Genomic DNA, 25,099 nt, shown 5'->3' on the forward strand with positions numbered 1-25,099 from the left:
TGAACAAGAGACAGCTAGAATTTGCCCAGCTTGATAGACATTAGAAAAAGCATTTAATAAATTAAGCTATAATCTAGATACAAGCCCCAGATACTGTTCCTGTAAGGAAAACTGACAGCTCTCCCAACAAGTTGCAAGAGGAAGGAAACAAGAGAACGGCGTCAGCTGATAATGTAATGCACGCTAAGACAGCAGCACTCCAGAAGACAGCAAACAAAGCAAACTCTTAAATGAGCAGATAAAGCTCATTGCTAACATCAGTACCTAAACATCTTTACTAGAGAATGGGAGCACTTCGGAGTTAAAAACCTTTATGAAACAAATAAAGGATCAATAAGAAATGCATGGGGGAGGGGAATAAATTATGAAACCAAAACACCAATTAAGAAGCATATGAGTTTATGTAGAATCCTGCCACACAATACTTTGACAGCAATTCAAAGTGACTGCATGAAGAAAATGGAATTGATACAGTTTTTGTTGGGTTTTTTTGTTTGGTTGGTTTTTTTAAAAGCAATGCATGTCAATTGAAGCACATAATCTGAACAGTTTTATTGTAGGAACACTCATTGTGCACACTCAAAGAATGAACAAAAACATGGAAGGTGGAAGTTGTACCATCAGAAGCCTGCAAGGACTAGAAATATGTCCTTTTTCATAATGTCATATCCTGTCTAGCCAGGACACTAATAGGAGTTAAATATTTTCAAAAACCCACCAACATGCGAAACTAAGAGGTAGAGGTTTAGGAAAAAACTCTTAAGAGATCTAGGGGAGAAAAGAAGAAAAGAAAAAAAAGGTGGGGAAAAAAAAAGCAGAGCCATGAATTATTACAAAAAGCTCCAAGAACTGGGGGAAACAGTAATACTAAAAGCAGTCTAAGAACAACAGAAAGCAGATTATGATGTGGCATCACACGAACTACTGTTCTAGAACAGGACAAATTCCTCTGCATTACTACAAGTGTAGCTGGAACACTGTAATAATAACGATGACCATCAGTGAAAAAACACAACAGGAGAACAGATCACAGAATTGCAAGCAATTATAAAAAAAATGCATAATTTAGATGAGAAGATTTGCATGCCATGGAAGAATATCAAGAAATTGGCTATTTTTTCTTAGGTCATTATTAAGGTGAAGCCATTAGCTCAAGTGGATTTAGTTATTAAGAAGTCCACATGTCAGGTTAACTATGAAAAGTTATGCAGGATATTTTCATAAAATGAGTTCATTTAAGAGCAGACTTTTTAAAAGTATGCACTAAATTTGAGAAAGATACTTCTTAGCACAAGATACTTACATTTAAGTTTAGCCCTTAAGTGATTACATGGAATTGTTACAAGTCAACAGTAAGTGGTTTATAAAATGTAATTTTATTTAATGTTACTTTGCTGTTACAGAGGGCATAACATTTTCACAAGGCTTTTTTGGGACTACAATCAATGATTAGCAACACACAATAGTGGTCCAAACTCTCTAAATAACAATCACTGGACAAACTTGACACCTTCTCACATGTGCACAAACCTGCATGGAAAAGTACTAAATTTTATACTTGGACATGTGAACTTCAATTGGTTTTCCCATTCCAGTGTATTAAGAAATGACATGCACTTTAGTCTGCCAAAAAGCACTGCCTGTACTTCGGTAGTAACATGCTGCTTCTAATACATAGTAAAGTGAATACCAGAACTACAAAGGCAGGAGTGTAAGTGAACTTTTATTGGGAAGGGATATCAACTTAAACAGCAGCAACTGAAGATTAAGAGAAGCCCCTGTTTTCAAACACACAAGCTTCTGTATTACATGATACAGGAAGCAAGTCAATTTGTCATTTTCCAAACTAGAAATGCTCAACTTGATCTGGCCCAATACTTCCATATTCCTACTGAAAAGAATACACAGTAGCACGTGAAAGTCAATTATGGAAAGGAAACCCTGCAGAATAAGAAGGGAATGTGGAGAATTAAAAGCTATGTGGAACACTCTTTAGTTGCAATTAACTACATTTTCATATCTTACTGTAATACAAAACACAGTCAACTGGCAGGAACTGGTTCAGATTTCTTTTTAAATACCAGGTACACTTTAGTCCGCTACATAAGTGTTTGGAAGTTACTTATGTTTATATGAAATGAAGCTATTAATACTTTTCTACAGCAGTAACCGCACACCAGGAAGGCCAGGACAAACACAAATCAAGGAATGGAGTTTTCCCAAAGCTGCAGTGTGAAAAGACTATAAATTGATTTCCATACACATGGATGGGTTTTCTTTGCTATAGGAAATCCAAGTGGAGCTATAAGGAATGGAGACGTGTAAAAAGGTTTCTTGAGAAGGAAAGGGAGAATGATGCCCCACGTGCAGTTTAGTTTTCTGCACCTTCTGCAGCATCACATTCTTCTCCTGCACTGTCTGATGTCCATAACTAGAAAGAAAAGAAAAACAGTGTCAGCTTTCAGAAGCACAGCTTTACTTCCAAAGAGGGACAACTATTGACCGTATAGAAATGATAATGAATTAGACTTAAGGATGTCTACGAAGTACCAGTGCACGGAAGTACACTTGCTTGGAGAGAGGTAATTGGAAATCGTTCCCCATGCACAGGGCACAACTAGCTATGCACCTCAGGTATTAGAGGCAGAGCAGTGTTCTGAATAGATCCAGGCTTTTGTGTTTAATAGCAAGCTATGTCATTGATTCTAGATCATTCAACAAGTCTGAATGGTAGCTTCAAGAGTAACATCAATTTCAAAAGCAGCGGTCCGAATCCTGAAAGTGAAGATTGCCATTTTGGTTATTGAAGCTAAGCATTTTACAGTGCTAATAAAAGACTTTCCTACTGAAGTTGTATTGCAAAATAATAAATGTTGCTGTAATTTTAAATGCAGTGAAATCCAGAGGGGATATTCCCTAAAAAATTGACTTAGTTACATATTTTAATAGAACCTAGTGGTTCCATTAGGCACTTTTCTTAAATGGTTAATCATTCTAATACGTACTCAAACATCAACTGATTTTATTCTTAATACATTGAAATTCTGGATCTTTTAAATGAAAATCAGGAAAATGAATAAAGCAAGCTGCACTGGATATACAACAGGAAAGATATTTTGTTTCTGAGGTAATGAGGTAAAGCTTGATTAAGAATCCCTGACAGATCACAGACTACTATTTTTTGACTCCTTGTCCCATCTTGTACGTCGTTAGCTGAATGCACCTTCTCCCCCTCCACTGAAAAGGCCATCAAACAATGAAGAATGTGAGCTATCCAAGGTGTTATTCTAGATTACACAGCATGAAGTTGCTGACATCAACTTACACTATATTCAAACTAAATTATGAAAAGGTATAGTAGGGTAAACAGCCCAAATCAGTGCTATGTTTTTGTGCCAGAGCAAAAGGGTTTTGTTTCATCACAAATTCAGTCCTACTAAGCAAATACATGGTTACAGAACCAGATAGCACATAAAAAGGCAACTTACTGTTAGGTTGTCTCTAAGCAACTGCATGATGAGAGTACTGTCTTTGTACGAGTCTTCGTTCAGTGTATCAAGTTCTGCAATAGCCTCATCAAACGCCTGGAATAATTAAACCATCTTTAGTCTTTCTATTAACTGATCATTAAACAACCAGAAGCTAAATCTATCAGTAATGGTAGCTTAAAAAAAAGTTACATTGGAAGTTAATGTCCTGAATTGCTTTGTTTGAAACAGAAGCATAATAAAGGCATAATAAAAGCTTGCCATGTTGCTGAAAATTCAAGTCACATTGTAAACACAGCCTGCTTGTGCCCCTTTAATCCCACTAACAATATGAGCTTGGAAACCAGACACATTACATAGGATAATTTCCTGCATAAACTCTAGGAAATAATCATTCGTGTTATTTTAAGCATAAACTCTCTTCTACTGTCCCTGCAGGCATACAGAAGAAAGAAGTAACTTACTGTCTTTGCCAGTGTGCAGGCAAGCTCAGGATTGTTGAGAATCTCATAATAAAATACAGAGAAGTTAAGAGCTAGACCCAAGCGAATTGGATGTGTTGGCTGCATCTCCTTCTTGCTGATATCAAATGCCTCCTGGTAAGCTCCCTGTGAGTTTTCTATTGTTTCTGTTAAAAGAATGAGAAACATTAAGGGTTTTTGGGGTCTTTTTTTTTTTTTTTAAATAAGCTATGACTACCTAAAGTACTCCATTAGTAGGAGACTGAATAGTCCTCTATTTAAGCCCGCTCTTAGCAAAACACTGCACTTACTTTAATCAAAGCAATGATTTAAAACCCATTTTAAAGTACAGTTGTCACACTGACAAAACACAGGGAGCTAATTAAGCTACTACAGAGCAAAGGTATTCAAAAGACAGATAAACACGCAAAAATTAGTAAATACAAACATCCAAGATGACTGTATTACCTCAATGGCCTTTGATACTTCAGGTACAAAAAAAAAAAATATCTGTGCATTACTTTTTCTACAGAACTCCTGCTTCATTCCTTGCACAGGACAGACATGCTCCTGTGAGTTGAGTATGCAGAGTAAAGAAGGCTACTTACTGTCTGTACAGCCCTACTGCTTCTTGAGAAAGTTTGGGAGGCATGTACTGCAAGTTCCTGAAAAACTGAAAGTCTGCCTCCAAAAATTGGGCATAGATAGGTCAAGATAAAAAAAACCAAGGTCGTGCCCAAAATAACCAGGAGAAATACCACAGAGAAAAGAGGTTACCAGGCCAGAGTGAGTACTTTAAGAGTATGACACATAGTCTATTCCAGATTCTCTTCCGGTAGACAACCAAAGGGCCAACAGCTACCCTAAACATGCCTGCAGAATGGAAGGAGACTGCATGAAAAGAAAGGCCATTGTCAGAGCTCAGAATAGAGCTCTCTGAGGGAGCTAATACCATAATTGCTCTAGAAAGTGCTGAGAAAAAAAGAGTTTGGTAAGTAAAATCTGTTAAGTATTCAAAAGAGTCACAACACAGACTTGGTTTTTTCAGTACTCACACTGTAATGAGTGCTAATGGACTATTCATTTGTTGAGAACAGGTGAAAAAAGGCAAGAAACCTAGCAAATGCAGGAAATAAGTTAGCTTATAAGTACATAAAATATATTTGAAACTGAGAAAATAAACAGATGTTTAGAGGTGGAACATCAGAAAAGCTTCAAGTAAAACTCCTAGAAGTTTGCAAAGAGCCAAGCACAAAATGTATGCATGTTGATACATATAAGCTGTAACTTCCCAGCAAAACACCAAGATCTGCTAATAAGTTTATCAATCAGTCCCTCTTCTACAGTAAACACCCATATCAGCATGCATATCACTTCAAATGCAGTCTTTTTAGCCAAGATAAACTGGTATTTCTCTGCTGAGTCAAGCCCACAGATTTGTAACTGTTGCTTGAGACAAAATATAAATCAGATTATCTTTGTGAAAACCAAAACCAAGTTATCTCTGCTACACTTGGACCTGCTGTTATCATTCGAATCAGGCAAAGGGTTAAGAATTTCTGAATGCAACTCATTAATGCAAAGTCTTTTACTCTATTTTGTGTATTTTCATCTTTCAACTTAAAGGCTCCTACAATACAAGGAAGCTAACAAAGCCTTTATTTAAAGGACAACCAGCTCTGTCCTCCTACTTTGCAATTCAATCAGTTTAAAATAGCCAACGCTGTCAGATGCCTACCATGCCCAACCCAAAGGGACAGTCACTTCAGCACTCTGCCCACTCCAACACACCATCTCCTTTCTGTGTCACAGCATCACTGCAGGACTAATTTTAGTTTGTTATGTAAAAACGTGTCACTAGCTTATGCCATACCAAGAGTTTTTAACATCACAACAGCATCTGGGCACCTTGCAAGACAGTTCTAACACTTAATTCAATACATCCTCTGAATAGAGACTTAAAATCCTCCCCAGAAGAGCTTTCTGAGGTACTTACAACCACCTATGCACATCTTCCAACTTCAAGGAATGTTCTACATTCTCAGGATGCCCAGTATCAAGTGACAGTACCAGCTGTGAAGTTTTCCAGGCCTTTTCTGCTGGATCCAAAATGGCAAACTAAAATTACAGGGACAGTATTATCCCTGTGAAGATCAACCGTTTCAGAGCGCAGCTCACACTTTTTTGGATAGTTTACCAACCTAGTAATTTTGTTGCTTCTTTATAACCTTAGGCGACTACAACGAAGCCTGCTTCACACTGAAATGATTAAAACTTACAGATCAACAGAACTCCATCATGGAGTAAAAAAAAGTTGCAGAAACCTGTTTACTCTTCCTCACCAACTTTATTTTAGTAAATAAATACAAACAAACGACATTAAATATGTTAGGAGACCTTCACTTAAGTTGTTTTCCAGAAGCTCTGAATAAGCATTATGGAACATCTATCCAGAAATTTAGGATAGATGGCAGGAATACCAGCTAAAATTCCCTAGCCTACTATGCTTAAGGTCTATTCAGAATTTTACTCTCTGTGTAAACACTGGAGATTTCCAACAGAAACGTAGTTGTTCCCACTCATCTAACTCACGTGAATTCAGAGTAAGATACTGGCATGTGTACTTCATTTACTGTTCTCACCCATGGCCCAAAACTGAAGTTCATTAGCTATCAAAGACCCAAAGACCACAAGGTACTTACGTTTTCTGTCATCACCACAGGCAACTTCAGCAAGGTATCGGAAGTAGTCTCCCTTCATCTTCAGGTAGAACACCTTGCTCTCTGGATTAGTTGCATTAGCTATTAAATATTTGTCCAACAGCTCCTGAAACAACAAAAAAGACAATGACATATTACATACACTGTTGCAACTAGTTCAATCTATTTTTCATCTCTCCAGAAAGTTTGGATGGACTCAAATGTTTGCTCCAAGGAAAAAAGGAGTTTTAAGGGCATTTTAGATAGAGGCACACTCATTTAAACAAACTGTGTAAAGGCACAAAGCTAGAGAGTACATTAAAATGACCAGTCATCATCTGATCATACTGCAGAAAAAGTAACAAGAAATGGTTTACTGGCATATAGTTTCAGGACCGAGTTTACTTTCAGGATATGCACTTCTCATTTCAGAAACGTTGTTGCAAATGAGTAAGCTTTTACTGGAAAAATGAAACACTATGCAGAAAGTTTCAAAGCTATTTATAAATAAGAACTTATTCCCACTTCACAGGAAAGAAGTAAGAAAAACAACTCTGCTAATTTTTTTTATAAATTGCATTCATGAGACTTGTGATAAGGAATCTCCAGCCCACCTACCAGAGAGCACCAAGGATTCACACGCATCTAGTCGGTAGCCAGCCTCACCAAACCATACCAGCTCTTTGCAACACCCTAAAGTAACATCCGCTCCAGCGCAGCGGGGAGGCATCCTTCACGTCTGCCCTGCGGCTGCCAGGAACGGGAAGAGCTATCAAGTGCTCTAGCACACCCTGAACTGCTGCTAAAGTTGCTCCCTTGGCTCACAGCTCTCCTATCTGATAGCCAGAGGGACAGGGAAAGGTTTACAAGCCTCCAGCAAGAGGAGATAAGTCTCTCTCCAAGGCTGCAAGGCCTCCTAGCCCTTCCAAGGCAGGGGTGAAGGTGAAGGAGAGAAGAGGCACAGCATTTTTCCCCAGTGAAGGGGGTACTTCAGAGAACTGACGAGGAGGAAAACAGCGTCTGGCTCACCTCCTTGTCCCTGGGCCCTGGCAATTTTACCCAGCTCATTGCCACAACTGACCCATCTTCTCTGGAGTTGACAAAAGATGCAAATAAGCTCTAATAGACTCAAGGAAAACCCCACAATACTCAGAGCAACTTTACACTTAGAATTTAAGTGATAAAGATCTGCATTCAGTTACTTGGAAAACAAACAGGTCATAAAAGCAGCAGAAAGTTTCCACAAAGCTTGCAAACTGTGGTTAGTTAAGTAAGATTTTTGTTACAGGAACATGTATCCAATTTCATGAAACAGCTACAAAGAAAGTGTTTAAGGAACTGTACGATTTCAAGGCAAAAACCAGGAGCATTTTAATTAGCAACTGTAGCACTATAATCAAAATGAACTAATTTGAGACACAGACCTACTCCCTAGCATGCGACCATACCATTATTACTTCCTTTAATAATCAACAGTAGCAGAGCAATCCTGCTGAAAGCACATACTCATTCCAATTCCAATTGAGGTGTTGGCAATTATCTTAAATCAACACGTGTAGTAGGGTACTTCCAACTGGGTGAAAAAAAACCATCTTTGCGTCCACACAGTGTGCTTACCACGGATGTAATATTGCATATAGCTCCACAGACAAGCTCCCTTCAGAGATCCCCCTACCAAAGCATTAAGAAACAGTAAAGAGTTGCAAGTGCTTTTATTACCACCCTAGAGAAAACAGCAGGAAGGTAAGATGATACTGAGCCTGACATACCCTTCCACTTACCAAATCAGAAGCAGACATTTTTAAGGCTTTCTGTAAGGCTAGAAAACCACTGCCAGAGACTAGACACTGGATAGTATGGCACAGGGATAAGTGGGGAATTTGTATAACAGTTTAACACAGTGAAGTATGCAAGGGCTCACGCAAGCATGTTGAATGGTACACCTCAGTGGTGTTATGGAAAAAGCAGCAAAAACTTAGGTATGTTTCAAAACAACAGTTAAGACATAGTAGGCAGATGGGTAATACAACCCCATATTAATACTGTTATTTTGCATGAGACATCCCCCGTATTAAAATGAGTTATTCCCACCCTACAGGTTTCTGCAATGAGAAAAACTTCACATTTTGGCTCAATGTTTTCTTGATGCTTTTCTCCTATGACAGATGTCAATGCCAGCCATAAAAGCACAACACTACACAAACCAGTTTCAAAGTCTCAGAGACAACAATGAAATAACCTCAAGTTTAATACAGAAGTTTGATTTTTACAAGAAACTGCCCAGAATGATGAAAGCTTACATGTAATACACCTACTTTTAAAAAGGTTCCTTAAATCAGTCATGACCAGCCTTTAAAGACCATCCTAAGGCAGGGACTGCATTAAGCAGCAGAGATGCTATTTATCCATGTGCTCAGACTAGATCTGAAAAACTATGCCATAGTCTAAGGAGCACTGACCAGACAACCAAGAAAGATATGTTGTATGGGATTTTAAACCAGATATTTGACATAACTTCATCTCTCATTTTTCTTTTAAATGCTAAAATAAAACTTCTCAAGATGTTACAACTACATCAACAAGGGAATTGTTTAGGTTTTGCCTTCCAAACCCTAAAGATTTATTGTAAACTTAGCACACAAAAAATATTACTGATCTTATCACAAAAGTCTGTCTTTGGAAGGTAGCTCTAGCAGTAGAGTACCATGCATAACTGATGTGGCTTGGTTATAACTTAAAAATACTAACAAATCTAGTGTACGCTAAATAATGTTTACAGGAGAACTTTAGCGTATCTAATTTAAACTGAGCCTCAAACCTACATTCCTTAGAGCATTAATGCCCACTTTTTTTTTTTTTTCTTTCAGATGGGGTAGGCCACACGCTTCTTCCAGGAGCACAGAAGGATTCTGCCATGACCCCACTCCTACCGCAAACATGTAGCGCTGCAGCCTGTATGGCAGTGCATTCTCAAAGCGCTGCCTCCACTATGCAGGTTTGAAAAACAGTGGTTCTGTGCAGATTTCTGAGAAACTGAGAGAAAAAAGTGGATGCTGGGAGTGAACTGCAGTTTTTCAGACAGCAAAGAGCGGGTTACATACAGTGCTTTATTTCCTAGGCTCTCCTCAGTTGGAGGAGCTGAACTGCCTAGTCAGCAGCTCCCACTCCCAGTTCGTCTTGAGGGCCTCCTAATCCTTACCACAGTGCATGGTAAGGGAGAGATCTGCGCCTCTATCAGCTAGGGTGGAACATCCTCGTTCTGGACTTCATGTATCTGATTTTGGTTTTTTAATAGTCTTAAATGGAACAAGAACTCATTTATGAATCATGTAGGATAGAACAGAATACAAACAGACTTTGAGTAAAGCTAATTAATTATCTATCCAGACGTTATCTTTCAAATCATTAATGTATTTGGTACACTTAGTGAGCCATTCATGTCAGGACATCATCATATTTTCTTCGAAGGCATCTTACCCTCCCTCTAACAGACAAAATGTTGGCAGGGCAGTGAGAGTAGACAGCACAATAAACTAAATTATTTACTTTACACTCTTGTGAGTCAGTAATAGCCAGGAAAACTCAATATTTCCTACATCTGTTCTCTATCTTTCCCCACTTGGGCTTTTCTACCTTTCCATCAGACAGCAATCAGCCAGAAACCCTCATTTTAAACATCAGTTGATAGTAAAATTAATAGAGGCAACCTGAAGAATGAAGCAGACCACAGCCAACCTCAAAGTCTATTATGATAAATTTTACCTAAAGAGAGGCAGGCACTGCCACAGGTATGATTCTGTGATGAAGTCAGCCAATACAGTAGACTGCCATCCATGTTCACATACAGCAAACATACCCGTCACTTTTTTTTTGTTGTTAGAGAAAGTTATGTATCAAAATATAGTTGTCACCATCACTAAGAACTGCAACTGTTCTTATCACCTTCTAAACCAAGACCTGAACAACCAGCAGTTACATGCTCTACAATGTCACACATGCCTCAGTCAGAGGCTGCCATGAAAAGCCACATGATGTTCGAGCTGAAGGCCTGCCCTGTTGGTGAGAGACTCTCAGAACCACCACCACCAGTAAGAAGACACAGGAAACAAAACTCTATCCTCAAGCCAGACCCTTTGTGTCCTGGTGTGGTCACATTAGAATAGGTTTGCACTGTGACAGCTTGTGGTTGGTCTCTGCTACTTCCCCCACACCAATACATTATTCTCAAGTGGCACACTGGTCCTCCCGTAGCGTGACAGGATTTCCCACCCCACTTCTCATTAGTGTTGCTCATCCATCTCAATTTATTTCTGCCTTCACAGTGTGCTAACACTCTTGCCATCCTAATAGCATCATATTCTTTTACTCTTTTCCCCTCCTACAGAAGGCAGGCTTATTTATTTATTAAAGAGATGCCAGCAACAAAGGGCTACCAGTCCCTGGAACAGATCTGCAGCTGCCTGAAGGAGCCATGGGGAGCAGGCTAGGAATCTGGCAGCAATCCATTTCTTCCCCCTTTAAAGCTGAAATTTATTTCTTTTATTTTTCTCTCCATTGGCAGACTTATTCCTTTACATGCCGAGAGAAAGTTACATTTCAATTGCCTTTTTGGATCCTTCTCCGGTTCTTTCCCAGCTGAGTAACTGTCCTTTCTTAGTCTCTTTTCCCCTCTGCTTAAGCAGGAACAGGGGTTGAACATGCCCTTGTAGTATCAGACCACTGCGATTAACCTGAGCCAGAAACATTGAGCTTAATTCATCTGCTCTCATCACTTCCCCATTATTTCAGCTTTATGAAAAGCAAGCCCTAAAGGAATATGCCAGCCATATCTTTACTTGAAGTGCCCGATACAAAGAAGCTCCCTGAAGACACAGCTCCTTCATAATTATTTGTTGTATGTGCATCCAGCCAGCCTCTCCTTACATACACCATGCACACTTCCTCTGGAATTCACGCACCAGTCCCACTCCACATGCTTTATGTTACCTGTTTTCAAGACAACCCCTTCTTTTAAAAGCTGACATCCAAACAGAAAATCCCACCAACCTCCCCCATCTAAGCCTCTTTTAAAAGGCAGGCCTGATTGAGACATCAAGTTCAACCACAGTGTACACTAAATACTTTTAATACAATTTAACTATGTGGTAGGTTCAAGTGGCAGAAAAATACCACCACTATCTGATCTGTGCTGTTCTGTCTTCCCACATATTCAGCTATAAACAATCTGAATTAAAAAAAAATCTTGAATACCAAATTGACCTTTGAGAGTCATTCAGAATTGGACTTCAATAAGAAAAGCAAATACATAAGTCTCCACGTATATTCCAATACCATTAGCTAATAGATATATTCTTCACACTTACCCATTAAATACCAGAGGACGAACACGAACCAGGTCAGTTCCAGAGATTATCTACTTAAACAAGTAGTTTAAGGTCAATTTTCAAAGCAAGCTAAAGATATCATGTACCTAGGTACCGACAAAAGTTCACAATGTGGTAAACTGAAGTAACTCAAAATATTTGCAATGCCACCATCACTCAGATGTCAACACCTATGACATGTTTGGGTCACATCACCAGCACCAAGTTATTTAAAGTTATGCTATTAAAAGACTGATCTACATTTCCATTTGCATTTCTCACCAACTTAGTACAGTATATTGTTACTTTTGCTCCACCATAAGGAAAAAAAGTCAATGTAAAAGCAACTATCATAAGCAGCAATGCTCTCCAAAAGTTTGCTCCCATAAATATAAACTGATGAAGTTGCTGCATTTTAGCAAGGAGGAAGGAGTGTGCTGATGTCCAAAATTGCTGGCATAGAATTTTGTGACTAAAGTCTATATACAGTTTGATTTTCAAGTCAGACTTTTTCAGCAATATTCTTGAGTCTAAGGCCCATATATCTTACCTCAAGTTGTTTAAAACACCTTATTCCAATCTTCATCTTTTGGCCATATGATTTTAAATGCTATTCTTTAGAAGCAAACATCAGAACAGTTTGTGCAAGTAATTTGTACTTGCAGGTTTTAGTAATTTAAGACAAAGTCCTCTGCTGGGCTTTAACTCATGACACAAAAAACATCTAGAGAAAAAAATATCCAGTGATATTTCTCTTTTTTGATACAAGAACAAACTAATCAATATCAATGCATATAATATAAAAAATTTTTACATTCCTCCTCAACCCATGATGGAAAAAGTTCAATGAGGTGAAGAAAAAAAACAAAACAAAACACACCAGCGTGAACTTCAAATCAACTGCTCAGAAGTTCTCTACTGTCCAAGTGCTTGTCAGACCTGCCAGCAGACGGTACTGATTTTCACAGGTCTTACAGAGACTAGATTGAGTTTTATGGCTGTTTCCCAGGTGTTCCTTCCCTTCCTGAGTTTACACTGAATGTTCCCCATTTTGAGCTTTAAAGTACTTTTGGGTTGTTTTGTTGTTTTTTTTAAGGAGTATCGAAGTTAGCCACCAGAACATGTGTTATATGGGTGACAGCAAGTAACTCTGATTACTTAATGTTGTACTTGCCTATAACAGTGCACACTTATTGGCCAAACCCCACAGAACCATATGGTCACAGGCAAGTGAATAAACTGTTTCAAAATAAAACTATTTTGAGACAAGGTTCCTTAAAAATAATGCACATGCAGAGTGCATGTCAACACCAGGTTTTTTAGCAAGTTAACCCACCACCCTGAACATGGATTCTACATCACAGTCCCATCTAGATGAGCAGCTTGCATCCAACAGGCACACCACACGAAGCGTGTGACACTACATAAATTCAGCCGGGGCTGCAGCACGCAAAATACTTGGTAAAATTCTTCAGTCTTAAGTATTTCTGAAGGTCCATCCAACTCCAATGAGAAAAACCACCTACAAGCACAGCATACAGGGTTTCCACCCCAGTGGCAGTCAAGTACAGCTAAGAAGTTGGTGAGGCAGCTCAGACCAATATACTCCCTTAATATGATTGTTGAATGTGAACTTAAATACATTAAATGTTCCAAAGTGTTTGACAGCACAAATGATCGGCGTAGGCCCAGACCTTTCAATAATTCTTCTACTCACAAATGACTGCCTATTTTAATCGTCTAGTAAACTGGTATTAAGACTTCTTGACTGTTTCAAGTATAATCAGTCATTCCAAAGTCCACAGTATGACTCACTGCAACCTAGGTGTGTTTTAACATTCAGCCCTTGTTTTCTTGACAGGAAAGGGAGAGTTCCCTGCTGCAACAGTAAGATCACTTTCAAAAGTGTAATTCAGCAGAGGCAAGTTCTTCATCCTTCTGGATTCAGGCTCTATGCATCAACTCCTTTTGGGAGAACATTAAATACTTTTCATACAGACCTCTTAAGACCATTAGTATTTCAGTTTATATATTGAAGAAAATATGTGTATGCCTTTCCAGTAATGGCATGGCCTTAAGATGACCTGACAAAGCACTGTCAAAAGCAGAGACAAACATACCTGGCATGGAAACAGACAGTGTGACCTAATTCATCTTTTCCATTTGATTCTGAGTCTTTGTCTACATAGTTTTAAAAACTGGCAGTCAATATTTAGGACTGGCCTTGAACGAAGTATCTGGAATCCCACTTAACAAATGCATTGGAAGCCTCAGCTGCAGTACATCTGCCCACACTATTCCCACCTGGGGTTGAAATTAATTTCATCTAACATTTACATTCACTACTCACATTCCTCCTAAAACAAGAAGTTAGAAAGTTCTGTCGTCCCCAAAGAACTATGTAAGACAGGAACTAGAAGTGTGTGGAAATGCAAGTTCTCCTTTCTATAGATTTTCATCAGACAAAACCAACAATCCAGTGAAAGTCAAAGAATTACTCAAGTTTTTATGGAAGAGCCTAAAGTTTTCCAGTTTCCCCCTGCCAAATGTAGAAATGAGTCTCAAAAAAAAAGTCATACCCCTTTTCAATAATTGTAAATTTTTGCTGAAGTAATGACCATACAACACAGCCAAAAGCTTTCAGGAAAATTTTCTTGGTATCAGACAGATTTATCTCAAATTAATGCTAACATTCTTCCACGATTGCATTTTTCATATTTCTAATTCCTCAAAATACTTCAAGTGTTATTTTCCTCTTGGTAAACATGCATTACTGTCATCAAGTTCTTCCCTTCAGAATCCTGACTACCTAAAAGTTTCTTCCAGCATCCTCCATTTTGGATCTTCCATAATGTGATAGAAAAAGTCTAAATCTGCATTTAAAAATATTTCTGTGTTCTGCAGCTACAGAAGCCCATAAGGTATGATTAAATGATTGACTTAGATATATCTAGACCAACTATACTCAAAATGAACAGCAGCATACAGGAGTTACATGGGTTTAAGGTATGTTGCCCTTGTGCAAGTAACTGAGCCTTTTATGACAAAAAATAAACCCTGGAGGGCCTAAAAGCTTTACTTGCTTCAGTTCTGCTCTGTGTTTCAAAGCCCTAGATCAGAGGTTTGTGATCACTGAAATCCAGAAAGATAATGAAACAGATGCACTTTCTTCTCATTGCTTAGTGCAGCTGCAAGAGTCTTTTGCATTGTCCAGCTTTACCTTGAAGGAAACGTGTTGAGGACTTCTTGGCTGGGCGAGGGCATGTGAGTAATCCAGCCTTTAGCTGGGAACGAAGCATAAGTTTACAAAGTGCTGAAGCGGACAAGGACGCTGTGTCCTTGTACGCTGGGAAAAGGAAGATAAGAAGAGCCTGACAAACAACTCCTGGATGCCGAAGAATGAGATAAGTAACCGCTGGACACCTCGTGAAGAAGCTTGAACAGCCAATAGAGGATAAGATAGCGCTGCGTGAAACAGGGTATTGTACCAATTAGAGTATTGTATAAGGCGTGTGCATAAGCGCATAAGGTATATAACTGTACTAAAAGTTGTAGTAAAGGGGCTTCACTTGATCACATTGGTCTGTGTGTGATGTGCCCTGTGGATCACCCGCAACAGAAACCCAGCAATGTATTATTTCATTCAGTGTATTAGAAATGTGCCAGTAATTGGTTACTCCCCAAGTGAGAAAAACCTACAACAATGAAGTCTAACCTTTAAGTCACAAAATCCAGAAGCCAACATTTCAGATAACCTTGCTATAACAATTTCTAATAGCAAGTGAACCTTGACTTTATTGCTAAGACCCTGCTACCTACCTCCATTTAAAACAATTTCTGCTTACAAGAATTTTGCAAAATGTATTCAACTTCAGAACAGAACTTCCTGAAGAAATTTTATCCAGAAAATATCAGACTGACAGCCTCATAAGAGTGTATGTAGTGTATTTAGAAGATGTATTATCAGAGCAAATGGAAAGTTCTCCATTTCCAGAGCCTAACATGACTCCTGTATCCAGCTGCTTCAGTGGATGGATCGTACAAATTAAGGGACAGAATAAAGATTGCTAGAGCAAGGAATAAACCTTTATCAATGTTAGAAACTGGTAAATCAAACCCTTGATTATTTTAAGAAATTAAGAGAAAGGCACAAGCAAAATCACAACTAATTTAGGACTTTCTAGTTCATAGGTCTTTGCATCTGATGTTTTGGTGGGTGCACAGAACCACAGGATGTGAAACCTGGCACTTAAATTATTTTTACTGCCTCCTATGTCTAAGTGCGCAGTTCATGTGGACTGTTATTCAGATGTACAGACTGAATTAGAAAATTACAAGCTTACAAGTCAGCTGTACGCTCAGCTGGAGCATTCTGATGTTGGTTCCAGCATCCTGGGAAGCAGAAAGGTTGAGGAGGAATGTAAACGTCAGGCCAGTGAACTTAGTAGAGGTATATGGATTAAGTGCCACAAAAGCGGTGTTCAAGAACAGTCTTACTTACCTTACCTAGTTAGTCTGTGATAAAATTAGCTTCAAGTTTATGGTCAAGTACAAAAGCACTTAAACACAAACAGCAAGTAACATCTAGAGGCACTAGGCCCATCATTCGCTAAAACCAAGAGCATAAAACTAAAAAAGGGTTAAGATCTACACAAATAAGAAAACACTTATTAATCAAGCATACATCTTCACCTACCAAACTTACAAAGAAAGCATAACCATGCATTTTTACCAGCGCCCTCCCCCCACCCCCATTTTCCTCACTACCTTCCTCTGAAAATCAGGTATCCCCCATTACTGGAAACAGAATACCAAGCTTCTGTGCCAATACAGAAATTATGCTACAGAAATCTACTGCTTTAATAATGTGCTGAACAACCCCAATTTATGCCATCATAAAGAAATCAACTGCTGATAACCTTCAAGCTTGACTGTGCTTCTTCCTCATCAAGTTCTATCTTTCTGATATAGAGCCTTCTATGTTTTACTTCAAAAAGGCATCCATCATGTTAGTATCTAAGGTAGTAGAAACGCCTGCAAGACAACTGTCTAGCAGGTGAGCATGACAGTGATCTACAAAAATCTGTTAAAAGCTTCACTGCATTAGCAGAAAAATTGAATTTGTGTCTTTTTTGTCCAGTCTTACCTAGTGAGCACATCCTACTTTCTCACGGCCACCAAACCAGTAAATGTCCTCCAGGAAATTTAATAATTCTAACTGTACAAGTGGACTGAGGTATTGTATGGAAGAAGCTTTAAGAGCCTTGACTACAACCAGGTTAGTTAATCTATAGCTTAACCTCATTAAAAAATGGATTTGACGCTGGAGATAGATGGGGCTTTGGCTGCCCCATTCTCAACAGCTAGTCACCTGCATCAGTATTATGATTTCTTATTTTCAATTACTCCACATCCTGCTTCTTACAGGATGTTTACATTCATGACAAGCCTTTTGGAGCTGTTGGGAGCTATGATTTTAGAGAAGTGCAATTCTCTCATGGTCATTTCTTAAACTTTTAAGAACAGACAAGCCATTGATCTTCAGGTTTTTCTACTTTCAACAGACATAAGTTTACCCTATTCTCAGCTTTACCTCAAGATGGAGATATCCATGCAAATCAAATCAGTGACCTAAACTCACCCCAGTAGCTTCTGAAAAAGGAAATGACACTGCACATGCAAATAACATAAATGGCGCAAGTTTTCAGAACCTCAGGCACAATACCTTGCTGCCATTTATCTTGTATCCTTCACTAGCTTGCTTGTATGTTCTAGGAATTCAGTATGCAGTTGCAGGGGTAAGTGGCAGAAAGCAATGACTGCATGGCATGGAGGCCTCAGCTACCATCAGTATTCCTTGAACTATTTTTAGTTGGGTTTTCAGCCAATTCAAGAACCTCAGTGCATTCTACGCTTTGTTTCTGCAAGTGTCAGTCCTTTCTTAGAAACGAATTTAGTTCTCCTTGCACAAAAGTGTAGTACTCCAGCGGCAGATTCTAATGAAGGGCAAAAACTGAGTAAGAGAAGGTACAACTATAAGGCAAGTTTGGATCATGAATTTAAGTTTCAAGCATATTAAACTAGAAAAGATTTGCACATTAAGTTCCACAATTCTTACCAGAAATGTGTTGACATTTGCTAGAAGTTGTGCTAAGAACACAAAGGAGAATCAACTCTCTCCCCATGTATTACCTTTCATCAAAAAGATGACCATTATTCCAAATGAAAACATTCAGTTAACGTTCACTCCACAATTCTGGATTTGCCAAGAAGTAACGTTCCCAACCTAAGGTCTGGCTTTGAGTCATGAAGTAGCTAGTCCTTTCAGTCAGTTACTTAAAAAGGATGAGTCAATCGCATTTGCTTTAATTTACAAAAGGCAAAAAAAAAAATACTTGAAGTGCTGTACCAACCACTATTGGGACAACTAATTCAAGTCCAAAAGTAGTATTAACTTAAGTGGTTAGTTAGCCTGACCTTCAGAATAAAACTGCATCCTGCATAGTTCCCAGTGTCAAAAGACTGTAATATTCTTTTACTCAGATGCCAGAGTTTTACTGTTACAACACTATGTATTTCTGTATAAACTCTGGCTGTTCACTGAAAATAGGAAAGCAGAGAAAAAGGAGTCACAAGACATGAAACCCTAGCACATTGTTAATATCAGCATCAAGCTGGTACCTACTGAATCTGCAAAATTTCTGCACATGTAAAAAAAAGAATCTAGATTTCACTTTTCTGTAGGCCAAAGGTAACAGTAGGGAAAAAACAGGGCTATGGTCAAAGCTTATTCATCATCTCACATCAGATATTTTAGCTGACATGAGGAATCTATTTGCTGCTGCAAGAAAATGCCAACTTCATTTTCAATGAAGCTATGAACTTGTCCTGTTGAAAAAAGCCACTTTGACCATTACGTTCCAGTATGGGGATTTTTGTTTTAAGTGATTAATTTTAGAACTAGATCAACAAAATGGATAAAAATCAGAAGTGGACATAGATTTTTACCCTTGTTTTTATTAGCATTTATTGTTTCTTAATTACACAAAGCAGAAGTAGTAACAACATTGCAACCTTGGCGGAAGGAGGGAAGGAGGGAAGGAGGGAAAGGGGAGCTGGCAAGAGCAACACACTAATACATGCCTTCAACAATCAACACTGCAATCTCACAGAAGATCAAACATTTACAAGCATCCTCTCAACCTTAAGAAGTAAAAACTCAAATAAGATACACCTTACAGCTCAAGACTATTTCATTGCAGGCACTGTCACAGGATACAGAAAGAATCAACAGCACAAGTAATGTTACTGTTGGTCCATTTTTAAAAGTTCATGATGCCCTTGCTCATTTCTAGAGAAACTGGCCAACGTGGGCCTGACACAGTACAATGTACAACTGCTTACAGAGGACATGGTAAAAACAGATGTTTGGGAACAACTGAAAAGCATCATATATGTAACTTTTCTATGCAAAAAACTTAAAAGCATATTAAAATAAAACTTTTAAGTTTCAGCTAGAGACATTAGGAGTAAGTAACCATCAAGATACAAGCCCTAATAATTTTAGCCATTGCATCTTCATCGAGTTTTAAACTGTGGGCAAGTAGTTGGGATTGAGGATCTCAGAAAACCCAGCAGTTTGATCCACTCCCCCAGAGAAGTTCCAATTCAAAAGTTACATTTTTTGAAAATGTGATGTCACTAAACTGCAGGGTGTATATACAATAAAGCATTAGTCTTATATCGTACATCCGATCTTCAAAGTTTCACGTTATTTCACTAATGACATGAAAGTTGCTGCTGCACCCAACCCTTCTACATTATCTAGTATCCCCATCTTGAAATCACTCAGAGAATATGAAGAAAAATGAACTTTGCACTCACAGAGTATATGAAACAACATAGTTCAACTTTACCTTGAAAAAAGTTAAGTTGCAAACCTGTTTCTTTATTCAAGGACAAGAGAGTTGACTAATAAGGGATGATTCAACATTCATTCTCTACATTACCAAAGAATTAGTCAATCAGTACAAAGACTTCAATAAAACCTCCTACCATACCTTTCAAATAAAACATTTGTGCAAGTTGTTTGAAAAAGTCATACCATTTCTTCATTAAAGAGCCACTCTCACCTGCAAGACCTGTCACAAAATTAACAGTTAAAGGGTTCAAATCACATCTACTCCTACTTGCAAGACAGGCAGTTAAAGAAAGGTCTTCACCACTTGGCATGAGATGGAATATCTTACTGTGACCACAGATGGTGGTTGTACGTTAATTAAATTAGTAAAAGGTTTATTTTTATTTATGTATCTATATGTATATCTCAACATGATTTTGGATGTTTGTATTCTAGTGGTGATTAAATTTAAGTTTCTTATCAAACCATGCCCTAAAACAATGCCTTACCTAATTAGCTTGAGACATTCTTTACAGGAAAAGAAGTTATTGCAGATTCAGCGTTGTTGCCTTTTTAATAAAAAATTAGCAGTATTTTGTAATGCTAGCACAAGTATTTCTAAATGAAGGTTTCTACAACAGATCTACTTCATTTTGAAAAGGTATACCATGCCAGTAACAAAAAAAAAAAAAAAAAAGCCTTTCAAAAAAAACCTGTTAGTAGTATGACTAAGAGCAGTCACACTCCACCCAATACATCCACCCTTGCTAAATCCAAATACTCCAGATGACAAGCAACCTTTCCATACTACTTGCCAGCAGTTGTTTCAGCTTAGCTGCCTTCCTACTTCCTAAAATTAAAAAAGCGCCTCTGAGATTCAACTTAAGAGATTTAAAAAAGCTACAAGCAGTTACTATAGTAAAGAAGAAATTATCATTCAAAGAAGGAGGAGTTAAAACTACTTTGTGGCTCAGCTTTAGGAAATCGGTCCTTTGTAGTGCCTGTGCATTGTGAATTCCAACCTCCTGGATGCTGACTTATGGATCAAAGGAGAGGTAGATGGAAGAGGAAAGGCAGAGAAGCAGAACAGAACGTAACTGCACATGGCCCTCAAAGAAGGACTAAAAATCAGAAGGCTTCCAGTAGATAGCTGACATCTCCTCCTACCAAAGGAAGGCACATCTTTGCCAGCAGGGCAAAACACAGGTTTTGGTCTTCACTACTTTCTGCTGCCTTCCAGAAGAGAAGGGAAGAGAGAGTTGCCAACCAGGCCATTGCTGAGAACAAGGAAAGACTAGAATGTAGGGAAAAATTCAGCTAGCACAGGAAGAGCTTGCCTTCCCTACATCAGCTTTGTGTTAGCATGGCTACCAGACTACCTGCTGTCTGCCATTTGATGTGACTGAAATAATTTCAGCATAGACAATGCGTGAAATAGCTCACTACCTTTACTATTCAGAGATGTTCAATCTCCCTAGGGAAACACGAGCTCCTTGTCAAGATGGCACAGCAACCAGTATGAGATTTTATGCATAACCTTCTCTTAGGAACTAGATTTGGTAGAAGGACAGAGTGAGATTAAGAAGTAGTTCTGAAGTGGGGCACCGAGTAGAGGAGATTGAGAGAAGTGACAACAGCATGAATGATGGCACCTCATCACACAGGTTCTAGTGAAACTCTTTTCACAGGAAATAGGAATCAGTGCCCTACACAAGTCACATCATTTTCACAAAGGTGAAAGTTCTACAGCTTAATGATGCCTGTAACTGTAGAAACAGCTTCTTTGGAAGACCACGAACTCTTAAATGTGTTAAGGAATTAACTCAACTGATTCATTAAGCTAATAAATTTCCAAATTATTTTCAAGCAAAGGTAACGCATTTTGACTGATTTAGAAAACAAAAAAACCCTAGGTGGCAGTATGCAAGGAAGCATGTAAGTATTTTCAGCACAATCGAAAGAAGCACTCCCTTGTATGTGAACCAGAACGCTTAAGAAAATTCAGTTACTTCCAAACCTGTCTGCTTTAAATTCAGGTCTCCTAAACCAATCTAGGCTACATTTACCTCAAAATCGTTTATTTCCTTACCAACTTGCTTCTTCCTGTTCTCATGTTAGCAATACTAGACAAGAACAACAACAAAAAGTAATTAAGAGGAGCAGGTAAACCTCTGAAGATTATCTGCCACACAATTACTATTGCATTACACACATGCAGCTTCCCGCAGCCACAGCTCCCTGGTCACATAGAATAAGGTCCAGCAGCCTCCACACTGCTAATGCGCGTCTCTTCAGCTCCCACTACAGTACAGTACAGTTTCGCTATTGATAGCGTCTGGAATTCCGCTGCTTGTACCAAAATGTATTCCTAGGTTTTGATGCATGCCTGGGGTGTCATGCCAGTCTTCACACCTTAGTTTTACATTATTCTATAATTACTGCAAATTCATCTTAAAGATTCCCCTGAGAAGACAGCTTGACTCTGACAAGGCAAATTTCTATACATCTTTATTTCCCATCTTCAATACAGATGTCTTACTTCATAAAAATCATATTTTATATTTAAAAAATCCTCAAAACGTCCCTTAAAGACCCCTTGAGAGTATTTTTCTTCACAAGGAGTAAATGAAATGCACACCCAAGTACTTCAAATGCTTTTAACAGGTAGCTTTGATCTGAAGATATAAAGGGGTTTTCTCATTCTTGTTACAGCTTATCTTATGAATAGATAAGCTTACTAAACACAGCACAAACAGGCACAAGGCTAAATTCTCTGCATTTCTGCAATTATGTAGCACAATGCTGCCTATGGATCTCTCCATCCAAAAACGTACTCCAAATACACACTCAAAATTGAGCGTGTGCCTCAAATACCTCTACACATACAGGACCCATAGCACAGCGCAGATGATCTTCCTCCTCACAGTAACCCACGTAACAGTTGCAGAAGTTACTGCACTGACTTCCCCTACCCCAGCATAATACTTCGCATGATATTCCCCAGTCAAGTTCCTAGTCTTATCCCCCAGTGCAGCAGCACACATGACTACTGTCTTTCTTTTAAAAAGAATGGAAGAAAAAGGAAAGCTCACACTCACCAGCACAGTGGTGCAGATGGACCTGAGCTCAGACTCCACCTTCTCCCGATAGTCCTTGATAAGCTGCATCTTCTTGTCACTGGTGTCTGTCTTCTGCTCAATGCTAGAGATGACCCTCCAGGCAGAGCGCCGCCCCCCCACTACGTTCTTGTAGGCCACCGAGAGCAGGTTGCGCTCCTCGTTGGACAGCTCGGCACCTTGCTCAGTTACTGCCTTCATGCAGGTGGCCATATCGTCATAGCGCTCAGCTTGCTCAGCCAGCTTGGCTTTCTGGATCAACTCGGTCTTATCCATGGTGGCTGGCAGCGGGGCAAGAGCAGTATAGTAGCAAAAGCAGGAGAAGCTGGGGACGTCACACTAGCAATGTGAGAATGCACCTCAAAACCTGCCGGAAAGAAGACAGTAATCATGACGCTAGGATAAACACCACAGAACACAATCTCACGCCACCCCTCACAACCTACCAAAACCCAAGGGTCACAGGGAGCCTCGCCTCCCCTTTCCCATCTCCAGGTGCTTCTTGTGGAGAGGCAGACTGCAGCATCCTGGCCTTGCACGCAGGGCTAAGGGGAGAGGCACTCATCTCAAGGGTCCACCCCTAGGGAAACCACGACCTAGAAACCCAGCTGGGGAAGGCACACTCAGTGCTAGCCAAGGGACAGCAGCCTTAAGACCAAGCGCTGGAAATAACTGGTTTTCCACCAGAGGAGACTTTTTGTCCTCACCCTGCTTTTTCTTCGTTGCCTTACGTGAACATACTAAAATGCTGTCAAACACGGACCTGGAGAAGGACACCTAGCCACCACCAAGCCCGGGGGGGCTGGCCGCAAAGCCCTTCCTTCCCCCCGTGTGCCACGAGCCCTGCAGGTGACAGCCGAAGAAAGGCGGATGCCAAAGCCGCGACAAACGGGAAAAAAAAAAAGAGCGGGACGAGCTCGTCCCTGGGGAGGCAAGGAAGGGGTTAAAACCCAACGGGCTGGCAGAGCGGGCCCGGGACACGCCTCCCTCAGGCACCCGCGCTCCGCGGGGCCAGCGAGGCGAGGGGACCTCGCAGCGGCCGGGGCGGGGCGGCCCGGGGGCCAGGCCGGCGGCCGAGGCCCCGCTTCGCCTCCTGGCGGCGGGGCGTGGCGGGGCCTGGGCTTCTTCCCTGCCTCCCCCACACTCCCCGCCCAGCCTCGGCGGCCGCAGCTCCGGCCCCGGGACGGCGGCCCGGGAGGCGGCGGGGGGCGCGGCGGCTCCGCACTGCCGGTGGGGGAGCGCGGTGGCACGGCGGTGGGTGGGGTCTCGGCTCCGGCGAGGGCGGGAGCCAGGGGCGGCCGCGTCCCCGGGGACGGCGGGGGGTGGGGAGGTGGAGGCGGGGGGGCCGCGGGGACGGGACGGAGGGCGGCCGGCGCTGCCCCCGCGGCGGCAGGGCGGAAAGAAGAAGCCGGCGGCCCTCGCCGGGTGCGAAATGGCGGCGCTGGCTGGCTGGCTGCGCCTCCCGCTCCCCGGGGCCGCCGAGCGCTCCACGCCGCGATCACAAAATGGAGGACGCGGCGGCTGAGCCCGCCGCCGGGACGCGGCACCGCGCTCACCTGAGTCCGCTGACGGTAGGCCGGGCCGCGGGCGCCACCCGATCGGCTGCCTTGCTCGGGGCTGTGGCGGAGAGAAAGAGCCGCTCCCGTCTCCGGCGAGAGCCAGCGCTAAAGGGCGTTGGCACAGGCAAGCCTACCCGCTGCTCAGCCCGCGCCCACGCGGCCAATCGCGGCCTGGCCTGCGAGCCGGGCTCCGCCCCCCCGCGCCCCGATAGCCAATCCAAGCAGAGCGCGCCGCCGCGGGGGCGAGCGCGGGCAGGGCACAAGCTCGGTTGGCCCGTGGGCTGCGGCTAGGGCCACGGGGTTTCCTCCAATTAGATCCAGGGTGAGATGACGTCACTGTCGCCATGGTGATGCTTCTACATCACTCCCCCCTTCTCCTTCCCCTCCCCCGCCGTCCCCCTCCCCCCTGCCCCGGCAGCCGGGGCCCGGCCCCGGCACGGGACAGTGCAGGGGGCGCCGGGCCAGCGGCGGCGGCACCGGTGGCGCGAGGGGACGAGGCGCGCGGCCAGGGTG

At 41.0% G+C, this 25,099-nt stretch overlaps 1 protein-coding gene across 1 annotated transcript; it reads right to left on the minus strand.

The window, feature by feature from the left end:
* Window positions 1–1,357: 1,357 nt before the first annotated feature.
* Window positions 1,358–24,746, minus strand: YWHAQ (tyrosine 3-monooxygenase/tryptophan 5-monooxygenase activation protein theta). The gene is made up of 6 exons (XM_049818764.1): window positions 24,584–24,746; window positions 23,010–23,394; window positions 6,652–6,775; window positions 3,953–4,116; window positions 3,489–3,584; window positions 1,358–2,431 (listed from the first exon to the last, which is right to left on the minus strand). The coding sequence occupies exons 2-6, from the start codon at window positions 23,301–23,303 to the stop codon at window positions 2,372–2,374; spliced, it is 738 nt and encodes a 245-aa protein (XP_049674721.1). The 5' UTR covers window positions 23,304–23,394; window positions 24,584–24,746; the 3' UTR covers window positions 1,358–2,371.
* Between the last annotated feature and the right edge of the window lie 353 nt (window positions 24,747–25,099).

This window comes from Accipiter gentilis, chromosome 16, assembly GCF_929443795.1.
Source record: "Accipiter gentilis chromosome 16, bAccGen1.1, whole genome shotgun sequence".
Lineage (NCBI taxonomy): Eukaryota > Metazoa > Chordata > Aves > Accipitriformes > Accipitridae > Astur > Astur gentilis.